Here is a 13245-nt window from a genome sequence, read left to right as displayed (position 1 = left end):
CTCTTCCTCGCAGAGCCGGGGTGTGATCAGTAACCCGCTCCTTGGGAAAAGGCGTCTCCAGAGGGGTTTGTTTTCACCCTGCTCTTTTCGGCGCAGAGTGCCCGGAGGGGACGTTCGGGGCGGGCTGCCGGCAGCCCTGCTCCTGCGGCGGAGCGACCTGCGACCGGAGCACGGGGCAGTGCCTCTGCCCGCCGGGCTGGACGGGACGTGACTGCGGCCAAGGTGAGGCGGCCACCCCGGCCGAGGGAGGGAGGGATGGGGCGCGGAGCCATGGCTTTGCTTCTGCTGAAATTGGTTTTGAAAGCGCCGAGTGCAATTAGAATCGTCTTCATGGAAAATGAGAAAAAAACCCACAGCTTTTGATGACAAGTCTTAAAAAACCCCAGCCACAGCTAGCGTAGCTCTGTTGTTGGAGCTGAGTGAAGTACAAAGACGTAAACAACATATGCAAGAAGAAAGATGAAGATATTTTTGGTTGCGCCTTAACATAGGTAAAGAGTCTTTATTTTTGGTTGTTGCAGGCCTTAACATAGGTAAGGAGTCTTTCTTTACTGATATGTACTTTTATTTGCCTTTGCCATATCACTCTTTAACTGCTGGAAAACTAGAGAATCCCAAATTAAAAACTTTTACATAATTATACAATATTGTAGCAGCTGGAAGTCATATACACATGTCTCACTCCTAATAATTTGACTGAGCAATAAAATCACACATGCACAGTGCTTACCATACATTCTGAAATTACTTTTTTTCCAGGCTCTGGAGCAACTTAGGAGCAGTTAAACAAGGATCCTTGCCCCAGTTTTAGCAGTTCTTAGCTTTTTGCTTCTCCTTTGCAAGGAAAAGCAGCTCTGGGCTGCTGACTGACGTGCTGTCCAGCGGTGTGATAGCAGCTGCAGAGTCCCTTTGCCAGCAACACCATTTCCTAGCCAGGAGCCCTTGTAGCTCCCCACAAGATGTGAAGCCAAAATTGACATGAAAGTACCGGGGTGAGACTAGAATAATGCTTAAGGAGGGCTCACACGCTGTTTATAAAGCAAAGCAATGTTGTCCTTGCTAGTAGCCACATATTGCCAAGCAAAAGCCCCTGTTCTGCGCAAAGCATGGACAGGAAAGGGGACCCTTTGCCATGTGCCAGAAAATAGACCTTTCCCTCTTGCGCCCCGGCTGCCATCCCGATGCCTGTGTGTCCTCTCTCTCTGCCCGTGGCCCAGCTTGCCCTGAGGGTCGCTGGGGACTGGGCTGCCAGGAGATATGTCCCGAGTGTGCCAACAACGCCAGCTGCGAGCCCGCCACGGGAGCCTGCCTGTGTCCCCCCGGCTACACCGGCCACCGCTGCCAGGACGGTGAGTGCCGTCTGCCACCGCGTCCCTCGCGCCTGCGGGGCTGTCCCCAGCGGGAATGGGGGTTATTTGGGGTGACCTGGAGTACCTGCTCCAGCGAGCAGAGCACCCAGCTATCGACCGGGCACCCCCGCGCTCATCAGAGCAGGGCTTGGCAGCGTGCACGCTTCGGGGCAGGGGCTGGGTTCTCCCCTTGAAGCCCCTTTAGTCCCAGAAGTGACTTTTGCATCAGCAGAGAGGGAGGTAAAAACCCAAAGCCCCTCGTCCCGTTCAGCCCGGAGCAGAGCCCCGGTGCTGGTGGCGGCTCTGCAGCCGCGGCACTCGCTGGGTCTGGCAGGAGGGAAGCCCGTGCTGCGGCGTTGGGGCAGCCGCCGGCAGCTAGTCCGTGTCTACGTTGGCAGTGTGTCCTCCCGGCTGGTTCGGCCCAGACTGCCAGCTGAGCTGCAGCTGTGGGAACGATGGACATTGCCATCCTGTGACGGGGACGTGCAGCTGCGCGCCTGGCTGGACGGGGTATAACTGTCAGAGAGGTATTGTACCTGCTTTTTATTACCCATCGCTCCTAGGAGACACTGTCCTGTGCAAAGCTGCGCTGTCTTCATTATCATCTTCATGCTGTGCCACTGCCACAGAAAATCTCTCTCTGAAATCCTTTAGGTTTCTCGGCTCTGTCCTGCTGGCACCGCCAGGTGCTGCTTGCCTTTCTGTAGTGGGCTTGCTTTGCGTCCAAAACGTGCTAGTGTAGCACCTGCTCTCCCTCTCCCACTGGGTTTTCCGAGGACCTACAGTCACATTTGTCCTTCTGCCCCCCCGTGAGCAAAACGGCAGTCACACCCCGAGGAGAAGGCAGCGCTGTGCCCACGCCTCTGCTCGCCGGAGGAGCGGAGCGCGCACACGCCACGAAGGGTCCCTTCCCTCTGTGTTTCAGCCTGCGATGCCGGGCGCTGGGGCCCCGACTGCGCTCACACCTGCAACTGCAGCAACGGCGACGGGAGCTGCAGCGCCGAGACGGGGCAGTGCCTCTGCGAAGCCGGCTACACGGGCGGCCGCTGTGAGAGGAGTGAGTGCTGCCGGCTCTGAGCCAGAAGATACAGCTTTGATTTCCAGGGGAAAGGCATCGGACGGGCCGGCCAGGGGGTTTCTGCCTCCTCGCTGTCAGGGAAGCAGGGGAAGCCGTGGTGCAGGTTTCTCCAGCAGCGCTTCTTGGGTCACGCACAGAAATTCAGTCTCCGTGCCCCGTCTGTGATGTTGCCAGGCCCGTCCTGTCCCACGGGTGGCTGGGTGACATGGGTACCCGTCTGTAAGGGGTAGCGTAGAGCCCACTGGTTGTTATAAAAAAGCAGCTGCCAGATACTGTGATTTGCATTCCGAGCCTGAGCTCCTGCCTTTGCACAGCTTCGTGGGGATAGCGGGAAGGAACGGGCTCCTCAGTCTTGTTTCCTTCTGCTTGCTAGAGTGCCCGGAAGGATGGTTTGGGCTGAGCTGTCGGCACCGGTGTCAGTGTGACAATGGGGCTGCCTGTGACCATGTCAGCGGGGCCTGTACTTGCAGCCCAGGCTGGCGAGGAACCTTCTGTGAGCATGGTAAGTACATCGACCAGTGCCGGCAGTGGCAACCATGGGCCATGGGCTGCTTGCCAGGGGGGTCAGCACTCCTTGTCTGACTTTGCTATCCCATTACAGCAAAGAGAATCCCTCAGGATGGTGATGGGGAAAACCGCATGTCCACAAGCCGCTAAGACTCTGGTTTTAATTCTGAAGGGAAAAGGGCTAGGAAAAAAAAAAAGCAACAAAAAACAAAATACAACACAACAGACTAACAAAATGTAAACAAGGAGTAAATGCAGAGCTGCCTTGGCCGCCTGTGTGTTCACACACGTTGCACAGGAGTCTCGGAGCAGCCTCTCAGAGGGGTCCCCGGGTGCAGGGTGCTCGTTTCCCCCCTCCCTGTTCAGTCTCTTGGTGGTCAGGATCCCGATGCCGTTGCTCTCCTGAGCCACCGCAGCTTTGTCAGGTACCTTGACCGTCCACAATGGACATGCAGCCACTATTCTGCTTCCCTGCCAGGGCGAGAGCCACTAACGGGTGGCTGTCACAGTGGGATGGCACTTTGTCAGCAAAAGAGGACACCAAGAGAGACGTCTCCTTTGCTGGGAGATTTTCAGCCCTCTGCGTAGGCACTTTGGGGGGATTTCTCCTTTGTTTTCTGCAGCCTGTCCTGATGGATTTTATGGACTGGAGTGCCGGGAAGCTTGCAACTGCCTGAACGGTGCCCGCTGTGACCATGTAACGGGCCAGTGCCACTGTCCCCCTGGCTGGGACGGCCCCCGCTGTGGCCAGGGTAGGTGTGACTGCAGCCTGGCACCCACCCACTGCGGCTGGGGGTGGGCTGGGGTGGGCTGGGGAGGGTTTGGATGGGCTGGAGCCAGGCAGGGGCAGCCCTTCGTGAGTCACTCCAGAGCCCTCACCATCTCTTGCGCTGCTAACTTGTAGAGGCTGGAGATTTGGGTGTCTGTTCTCCACATGTGATTTTCTCTGCGTGGAGGTTAACTCTGTGCAGCAAAGAACTATTTGGTTGCGGAGAGGGACTGGAGGGGGGGACTGGCTGAGCACATTGTTGTTGAATGTAATGAGGTCTTGAGCATCCAGCAAAACAGTTTCCACAGATAAAATGACATAACATTGACGATAACAGCAGTGTCCGTGTTTGGGTGTCAGCCACCTGTAGAATCCAGCTGTCATTTCCCCATAGCTCCATAAAGCCCATCTTACACAGCTGCCCAAAGCAGCCACTCACCAGTGTTGGTCCCTCTCCCAGACCAGTGCCTTGGGGATGGTTAGTAGGAGTCTGGCTGATGCGATTCATACCTGCTACCTAACAGTTGTGCCTGCTTCTGCTCCCACGAAGCGTGCCGGGAGAACAGGTACGGCGAGAACTGCAGCCAGACGTGCGACTGTTTCAACAACGCTACCTGCAACCCCGTCAGCGGCCGATGCCTCTGTGCTGCCGGGTGGACGGGACCCACGTGCCAGCAAGGTGACGCACCGTACGGTCACTTCCTAACCCAGGCACCCCGCTCCCGCTGCCAGCGTGCATTTAGGATGCTGTTTCTCAGGGCAGGTCGGAGTTTTCAATGGGGCAGCAGCTTCAAAAAAGCTGAGACAGTGTGCCTGCAAGGCCAGATTGCAACTACAATCGTACTTAGGTGTGCAGCGCTTCTGGATTCATTCACAAAGAGAGAAGCCAAGAGGTTCCCTTCTCCAAGAGCCCCAGAAAGTGCTCTGGCTTGCAGTTTCGTAGCAGCACACAGAGTAAAGTCTTGCTCGTCCACTGCACTGAGCATTCAGACACCAAGTCGGCAGTGCCTCTAGGCACAGCTCAGTGAAACTGTGCGCATGGGAACAGTTATTCATGTGCTTAAATGGCTTTTTGTCTCTGCCAAGCACTGGCACTCTCTGGGTGGAGGAGAGGAGGATGTTCTGCTGCCCAGGACTGAAGGTGTTGGCTCCCAACTGAGCGTCTCTCCTGGCTGCTGAACTCACCCAACCTTTTTTCTTTTGTGTATTTGCAGAGCTAAGAAGGCTCTAAAGAGGTCAGGTACCCAGTGCCCTGTGTCATCACTGCCTCTTACCCGAGCAGGTTAAAATACCAAATGTCTTTATGTGGGCAGGGTGTCATTGACTCTTCTCCCTGCAAGCAATAGTGGCTTCGTTTCTATGCCAGGCTGCCCACCGATAGCTCTGGCAGGCTACCAGGGGCACAGCGTTTGCCTTCAGAACTGTTTACTGACTGGGCTTTTCCCGCAGCGTGCCCGGTGGGTTTCTACGGGAGGAGCTGCCGCCAGCGCTGCCTCTGCCAAAACGACGGCACGTGTGACCCCGCCACAGGGCTCTGCACTTGCCCCGAGGGGTGGACGGGGCTGGCCTGCGAGCTGGGTGAGTAACAGCGCTGAGAAACGGGCTCTGGCACAAACGTGTCCCATTTTGGACTCGTTTTCCTCTGCAGGCTGAGGCGGGGAGAGGGGTGTGCACCCATGAGGGAGGGTTTGGGGGTCCTCCCTCGGGGCGGTGGGTGCCGGGGCGGCCGTTCACCCTGTGCCTCCTCGCAGAGTGTGCGCAGGGCCAGCACGGGGCAGACTGCCGGCAGCGCTGCGAGTGCCACCCCGGGGGGCTCTGCGACCGCCGGAGCGGCCACTGCCTCTGCCAGCCCGGGTGGACGGGCGAGAAGTGCGAGAGACGTAAGTGGGGGGCACGGGGAGGGTGTGTGTGTGTGGGGGGGTGGGGGATGACCGTGGGGATCACACGCTGCACCCGCGCCCTGCTGCTGCACAGGGGGTCCCCGGGGAGCAGGGGGTTTGTAAGCCAGGACCTGAAAAATCTGAATTCTGGCACCGCGGAGAGAGCTCACAGGTGCCGTGATTCTGGCTGCCGGCCCTGGCTTTGCCCACCACTGTGCTTTCTGCTCTCCCGATGGTGTCTGCAGGGGCCACAGCAGTGGTGCTGGGGGGAGAGGGCCAGGGTCCCCACAGGCCCCCCCAGGCATTGCTGCAAAGCTGCAGGGTTGCAAGGCAGGGCAGTAATCCACCCCCTCACCCCACTACCTGCACTGAAAGCAAAATGCCAAGTCTTCTGTTCCATTTATTTTAAGAGTAACAGAAGATCATCACCTTTCCATTCTTTCTGCTACTCTTCCCTGATCTGGCCTGATCACACTGACCCTAAATGCTTGGTTTCAGTCCTAAGCCCCAGCAAATGATTACATCTGTCATTCGGCAGCTTCTGTGTTCACCCTGTCTTTAAATGTAACACGTACCCTGGCAACCCCTTTGCTATGAGGAAGTATTAAAAAGGCTATTGGCCTTATTAAGAGCAGCAACAGGGACTTCATCGAGTATCAGCACACCCAGAAGAGATCCACAAGCTTCTTCCCTTTCAGGGGTTGCGGCCCCGCAGCCTGGCATATTCCTTACATTACAGTGCAAAAAGCAGGTCCTAGTCCGATGCCATTACTTGTCATCAGAAGCCTGGGCACAGGGGAGCTGCCCACTGCAGCTATTTCTGCATCGGCCACCCCGAAGTGCTCTCAGGTTTCCTGCCCGGGAACGTCTCCATTTGCAGAGGCTGTAAAACAGCTCGGCTGGCAGCTGAGACTTGGCCAAAGCCAAACCCGCAGCTCAGCTCTCCGGCCGAGGGAGAGCAGCCGGATTCTCCCACGTCCTCCGGCACGTCGTCCCCTCCCAGCATCGTATCCCCCACTCCCAAAGCCCCACACCTAGAACCGCCCGGCAGCGAGGCTCCCCCGTCACGCAGCAGCATTAAGCTGCCAGAGTGGAGGTTACAAAGGACGGGCGTTTGGGGAGGTGGGGTTTGGCTTCCTGGTGCCCTGTGGTTCTGGCCACCAGACCCAGGGGACTTTCCTGCCTCACCCTGCCCGCAGTTGCCTGCACTGAGCTTACAACGCAGGCTCACTTTTATAATTTCTTTCAACAGAAACAAATTAAAAAAAAACACCCACAAATTCACAAATTATATGATTTTAAAAAAAAAAAAAACCAAAACAAACCCAAAAGCTAGAATTCTCTCCTTGGCTTCCCACGGAGCTGTATTTCAGACTGCATGTATGTGCAAATATCCGCCCAGCTGTGCACGGTGCAGCCACACTCTCACCACAGCTGCACGTACAAACCTGGCCCTTGCATGGACAAGCAACCTGTTTCGACAGTTGTACAGAGACTTACTGATTGTTTTTTTGCATTCATTCATGAGGCAGAAGTGAAGATTGGGTTCGTAGATTTTGCGTCTGCAGTGCTAACTGCTGCATAATCCTGGTACTGCACACACTGTTTTGCAGCTGCTTTAGCAACCAGGAGCTTCTGTGACAACAGAAGAAGCAGCAAAACTAAACGACTGCTTGAAAATAATACCATGCTGGCACCCGGCTCTCATTAAAGAGTGACAGGAATAACCCTTCCAAAAACATGTGGCGCAGTTAAAAAAGGCTTTCACCCTGGGGTAGGTGACCGCCAGCTCATGTACCCCGAGCAGATTTGCCCGGTGATGCTGCCGGGACGCTCACGCTCCTGCATGTCTGGCGTTTGGATTCCCCACGCCGTACGTGCCGTGGGGCGAGAGCGGGACTGCGGGTCCCCGCGCTGCCGGGCTGGCGCTGCCCATCCCCTCCGAACCCAAGGGGAGAGGGGTCAGTAGCTCCAGCCACGTGTCAGAATGGTGCCAGAATGGTGCCAGACCTTCATGGGCTGGCAGGGGCCACCGGTCTTGTCACAGCACCGCTCTGGCATGGCAGGAATAAAGGCACATAAATAAAGCGAAGCGTGTGCCTATGGAAACCGCAGTGAGAAACACCCCACGTCACCTTTTCTGTCTAACTTGTCGCCTCTCCCGTGTTTGTGCCTCTGCAGCTTGTCCAGAGGGGCTGTTCGGGGCACGCTGTGAAGAGCCCTGCGACTGTGGGGACAACGTGTCGTGCCATCACGTTACCGGCGCTTGCGACTGTCCCCGTGGCTGGAGGGGCCGGCGCTGTGAGAAAGGTGAGACAGATCCCTCTGGCAGCACAGGGGAAACCGAGGCTCCAAAGGAGACAAATTTCCATTTTAATAAGAGTTACAAGTTGTGGAAAATGTTTTGAGGAGCTGACAGCCTGCGCCCTGAAAGAGACTTTTGGGCTGCTGCAAGACTTGCTGCCTCGCTGGCTGCTACGGCAGGGCCCTGGATCAGCACCGCCGGCAGCAGAAGCCAGCCTTTAGGCTCTAAGGCCTTTCAGGCATTAATAATTCCAAAGCCAGTCAAGATTACATCTCCTTCCTTGTTTCCCCACAGCCTGCCTGCCGGGTTCCTTCGGGAAGGACTGTGCCGGGCGCTGCGCCTGTCCCCTGGGAGTGCCCTGCGATCACATCACCGGCCGGTGCGGCTGCCCGCCGGGCTTCACGGGCTCTGGCTGTGAAAAAAGTACGAAGAAGGGAGTGATCCTCTTACAGTCCTGCTGACAGGCTCTGGAAACATGACGGGTCAAGCAATTGCTACATAAAATGGGAAAAAAAAAAAAAAAAAAAAAAAAAAAAGACAAGGGAAAAAAAACCCAACAGTGAGATGTGCCAAGGAGCAACTCACATTTTGGCAGCTGGGTACATGCCCGCAGAATGTTAGCAAAGCACAAGGAGCCAAGTGGGAAAGCAGAGTGATGTATTTATCCAGAGGATTAGCAATAAATCAGTATTAAAATGAGCTCCTGTGGGTATGAGCAAGTCTGGAAGAGACAGAGGCATGTGAGCACATTCCTTACCCTGAGAACAGGGGTGTATTTGCGATGTCTGTGTGTGTGGGGATGGAAGCTTGTGGGAATATGAGGGTAGGTAGGGCTAGTGTTGCAAAAGGCATCAAATGCCTTTAAGTACTCACTTTTCTTTTCAATCCAAGCCTTTCCTGGAGTCAAGGAACCATATGCGTGCGGCTCGCTTTGCTTTTTGGGTGCCAGAGAATTTTCACTGTCATCAAAAGGCTTCCTAGATCCTGGCATCAAGTAAAAAGGGAAAAAAAAAAAAAACCAAAACGTCTTGCACCAAGGGGTGGGATGGCTCTAGCTAAGCAAATCTGAGTGACCTTGGTGCCCTCTCTCCCGACAGTCTGTCTGCCAGGGACCTTCGGTGCGGGTTGTGCCCAGATCTGCCAGTGTGCCGGAGCCACCCAGGAGTGTCACCCTGTCACCGGGGCGTGCGTCTGCGCCCCCGGCTTCCGCGGCCCCTCCTGCCAGCTGGGTGAGTGCGTGTCCCGCTCCTCCGCTGCTTCGCGCACCTTTGCAGGATGCTGCCCCAGGCTTCGCTCCATCCGGAAGGGCTGGGATCGCCGGGATCTCTACCGGGATCGCTGCCGGGATCGCCGGTGGCTGGGCTGGCCACTGGAGCAGCTTGGAAGCCAGGCTCTGATGGGTGGTCCCCCCTGGTTCCTTGCCATGGTTGCCTTTGTCCTCACCAGCGTGGCTGAGGTCTTTTCTCAGCCTGTTCTTAACCGTTGCCCAACTCTTACACCTCGGGATCTGAGTCTCTCCAGGCAAGTGTTTTCTTGCCCCCCTGCCCAAGCCTGTCCCTGCACAGAAACAAGAGCCTCTGACCTCTGCGGTGTCTCTCGCTGACTAATTTCCAAGTAGAAGTTCATGTAAACGAAACACCATCCTCATCTGCGCTCAGGCCAGCTTTTTGCCATTTTCCTTTTGAATTGTGGAATATTTACCAGCGATACCATCAGCAGAGAGGTTCTGGAGAGGCCAAAGCTCCTTGGCGTTGTTACTTGTTTGCCATGAGATTACCTAAAGGTGCTTTTTGGCCTTTTCTTTGGCTCTGGTTGAAGCGCTGGTGCCTTGGAGCAGCAGTCGCATTCCTGCACTTCAGTGTGTGCCTGGCTTGCAGGAGCTTGCGTTGTCCGTGCTATTTGGGTCACACCTGACACAACCAGATCATGGACGGGATGCACGTGTGTGAGTTGCACCCCTGGGCGCGTTGCTGTAGCTGGATGACTCGTAAGAGCTTCAGAGCAGCTCTGTGCTACAGAAACCCATCAACTGTGCCAGCCTGGCACAAACTCACTTCCAGCAGAGCTCTTGGCTTCCTCCCTGATGAAATGGTGGATTTTCCCAGGGTGTTTGGACCTTCTTGTCATCTTTTTAGGCGCTGAGGCCATTGTTTTTTGGTGTTTTGTTTTTTGTTTTTGTTTTTTGTTTTGTTTTGTTTTTTCCCTGCAGAGTGCTCCCCTGGGTGGTACGGCCATAACTGCGAAAGGCCGTGCAAGTGCCGGAACGGGGGCCTGTGTGACATTACCACGGGGACGTGCCACTGCCCGGCTGGCTACATCGGCGCTGACTGCGGCGTGGGTGAGCGCCCGGGGCCGCCGGCGGGGCCGCGAGCTCGTGGAGGGGTTTCCTCAGCAGGAGGTGAACGGTGGTGGGTGCAAATCCCAGGCACAGCCGGGTTGCTGGCCGGCCGAGCAGCGTCCCAGCGGCCCCGCAGCCGCAGAGCCCCGGGCCTCTCGCCTCGAGCTGCGCTGCCAGCAGTGCCCTCGGGGCTGGCGTGCATGGTGCCAGCCTTGCTGTGGGAGTGCAGCTGCAGCTGAGCTCCTTTGCTGTCTGTCTTAACCACGGAAAAGTCTTCTTACCTCATTCGTTTTAACGCCAGAATGGTTTGCTTCGCTCTGACACAGCAGCCTTTGCACCATGCCAGCCCCGCATTGCTGGATCACTGCTAAAAATGCTTCTCTAGCAGAAGGAAACCTAAAAGCTCTTTCCCTGCTAACGAGGGGAGCTGCAGCCTCCTCCTGCCTCCCCATCACTTTGCTCATGTGCCATTGCAGACTCTTTCCTGTCATAAAAAGGCTACCTACCTCCTGGCTTAAAATAAAAAGGGAAAAAAAAAGTCTTGCACTGAAGGGTGGGATAGCTCTGGCTAAGCTCTGGCTTTCTCCCGCCAGGCTGTCCTGCTGGTCGCTATGGCAAGGACTGTGCACGGCTGTGCTCCTGTGGGGAAGGGGCTGCCTGTCACCCTGTCACCGGAGACTGTGTTTGCCCTCCCGGCAGGGCTGGTCCCACCTGCGAGCAAGGTAAATATTAGCTGCAGGGTCGTGCGTCGGGTCAAGCGGGCATTTCGGGCAGTGGGCTGGAAAAGGTCCTGAGTGGGAACGGATTCCTTTGTCCCGAGTCCTCTGCCTGTGCTCGGGCGCTCTGCCCGAACCGTGCCGCGGTCCGGTGCCACCTCCTCTGGTCCCCAGGCTGCGAGAAGCACCGGTATGGGCTGGGCTGCCGGCAGACCTGCTCCTGCCGCAACGGCGGGCTGTGCGACACAGCCAACGGCTCCTGCTCCTGCGCGCTCGGGTGGACGGGGAAATCCTGCGAATTAGGTAAACCTGACTTGGATGCGTTGTCATGCGCTGGCCCAGTAACCGTGGAGCTCACTCAGTCTGGTTCATACTGGGTCCGGTTGCTGTTCTCCCCACCTGTGACAGTCAGGTTCTGCCTGACCATGTCTCGGCCCTCTGAAGTGTGGGAGCGGGGCCGGGGCCGGCTCCCCAGCCGCTGAGCAGCTCTGCCGCTGCCTCTTTCCCGCAGAATGCCCGCCGGGAAGGTACGGTGCTGACTGCCAGCTCCGCTGCGCCTGCCTGCACAATGCCACCTGCGACCTGAGGACGGGAGCCTGCCGCTGCCCCGCGGGCCGCTACGGGCCCCTCTGCGAACACAGTGAGTCGTGGTGGCGAAACACCTTTGGCTTTGCCAGGGGGAGGGTGTTCTCTAAACCTCATCCCGAGAGCAGGACACCAAGGTGTGACCCACTGCAGTCGCACGCGTGGCTGTGTGCACCGGCTCTTCCTTTCTTAGCGGTCACAGCCGAACCCTTCCCCGGTAGCAGAAGCAGCCTCAGAGAAGGTAATTTCTGTTCTCAGCATGAAACCACAGCAGCTCCGTCCTGGGTAGCCGAGCAAACACTTCGGAGTGGAACCGCTGCGCTCTGCAGCCCGGGCTCGCTGCGGGAAACTGGTAGCCCTGCCCGGGGCCACTGGGATGGATGGGCATGCGTGCGGGCACTTCCCCAGGGAAAGGCTTCTCTCTGGTGGGCTGGCAGAGGCTTTGCTGCAGGGGCTGCAGCTGAGCCTGAGTGCAACCCACCTGGGATTTTAATGAGCTCCCCACTCGGCTCCACCCCAGGTTGTCCCCCGGGTTTCCACGGAGCCGGCTGCCGGCAGCGCTGCGACTGCGAGCACGGAGCAGGCTGTGACCCAGCCACCGGCCGCTGCCAGTGTCCCGCGGGGCTCGGTGGCGAGCGCTGCCAGACAGGTACCCCGACCTCCCCCGGCTCCCCTGGAAGCAGGCGGGTGTCTGGCCCGCAGCCTCGTTAGCTCGTATCCCAACGCAGGCTGCAAGGAAGGAACGTACGGCGAGGGGTGCCAGCAGCTCTGTGACTGTGTCGGCAACACGCCCTGCGACCCAGCCACGGGGCGCTGCCTCTGTCCCCCCGGGAAAACTGGCCTCAAGTGCGGGTCAGGTGAGTTGAGCCACGGCTTGGGAAGGTGAGGAAGGTGACCAGGCAAGAGGGGCACTAGGCTAGAAGCCCAGTCCTAAAATGCGTGCAAACCCCCTCTTGTTGGAGCTGAATTCTCACGGAAGGGGGCTTCCCTTTTTTGTGTGTGTCCCCTCAAAGAGTAAGAGGCCATCTGAACAGTGGTAGGTGCTGCTCCAGCCTCTATTTGTAGGCAGATCTGAGTGCAAATGCTTCCCCAGCCTCCAGGGCCCTTTGTATCTAGATCATCAGAGTCAAAAGGCTGAGGACCAAATGCAGAAGGGCCATCTTTGTTGGCCTTGGGATGCTCTGATGTTACCAGAGCTCAAGAGCAGGCTGGGGTAGGGCGGAAGGCAGAACATTCTCAGCCTTATCTTGGGCTCAGCCTCCTCTGCACAGCGGGAAGTGCCTGAGCATTTCTGCTGGGGCACGGAAGCGGGCTAAGCACCTCTCTGCCCCCCTCACCAGACTGCCAACCCACCCAGTACGGCCCAGACTGCAGCCTGGCCTGCCAGTGTGCCGCCGGCAGCTCCTACTGTAACGCCCAGAACGGCCAGTGCCTCTGTCTGAACGGGTTCATGGGACCGACGTGTCGGGAAGGTAACGTATCGGCGCCGTGCCGCAGCGAGTACCACCGGGCACGCACGGTGGGGGAATCCTGACACGAAAGCAGTTGATGTGGAGGGATGCTGCAGCACCCGTGCTCACGCCCTGGTGGGTTGGTTTTGGGAGCAGTCGGTACTATCAACTAAACCCAGTTAAATAGTGGAGCACCTGCCTCTTCCCAAGTCCCTCTCTTGGTCGGATTTGTTCCACCCCAGCCCTGAGGGAGGTTTTATGAACACG

The 13245-nt window shown here is 57.3% G+C and overlaps 1 protein-coding gene across 2 annotated transcripts in view; it reads left to right on the top strand.

Annotated features, from left to right (window-relative positions):
• MEGF6 (multiple EGF like domains 6) overlaps positions 1 to 13245 on the top strand; it is a 103690-nt gene that overhangs the window by 88679 nt on the left and 1766 nt on the right. For both annotated transcript variants that reach the window (XM_042794765.1, XM_042794766.1), the window contains 19 exons: positions 97 to 222; positions 1218 to 1349; positions 1748 to 1876; positions 2275 to 2406; positions 2801 to 2929; positions 3558 to 3686; positions 4254 to 4382; positions 5153 to 5281; positions 5455 to 5583; positions 7765 to 7893; positions 8183 to 8311; positions 8986 to 9117; positions 10098 to 10226; positions 10820 to 10948; positions 11117 to 11245; positions 11454 to 11582; positions 12048 to 12176; positions 12256 to 12384; positions 12868 to 12999. In XM_042794765.1, the coding sequence (XP_042650699.1) occupies positions 97 to 222; positions 1218 to 1349; positions 1748 to 1876; positions 2275 to 2406; positions 2801 to 2929; positions 3558 to 3686; positions 4254 to 4382; positions 5153 to 5281; positions 5455 to 5583; positions 7765 to 7893; positions 8183 to 8311; positions 8986 to 9117; positions 10098 to 10226; positions 10820 to 10948; positions 11117 to 11245; positions 11454 to 11582; positions 12048 to 12176; positions 12256 to 12384; positions 12868 to 12999 (2460 nt within the window). The remainder of the gene's footprint in view (positions 1 to 96; positions 223 to 1217; positions 1350 to 1747; positions 1877 to 2274; positions 2407 to 2800; positions 2930 to 3557; positions 3687 to 4253; positions 4383 to 5152; positions 5282 to 5454; positions 5584 to 7764; positions 7894 to 8182; positions 8312 to 8985; positions 9118 to 10097; positions 10227 to 10819; positions 10949 to 11116; positions 11246 to 11453; positions 11583 to 12047; positions 12177 to 12255; positions 12385 to 12867; positions 13000 to 13245) is intronic.

The sequence above is a fragment of the Tyto alba genome, unplaced genomic scaffold (genome assembly GCF_018691265.1).
Source record: "Tyto alba isolate M040663 unplaced genomic scaffold, T.alba_DEE_v4.0 Super-Scaffold_20000042, whole genome shotgun sequence".
In the NCBI taxonomy this organism is placed as follows: domain Eukaryota; kingdom Metazoa; phylum Chordata; class Aves; order Strigiformes; family Tytonidae; genus Tyto; species Tyto alba.
The sequence above is the reverse complement of the archived record's forward strand: the minus strand, read 5'-3'. Positions and strand labels throughout refer to the sequence as shown.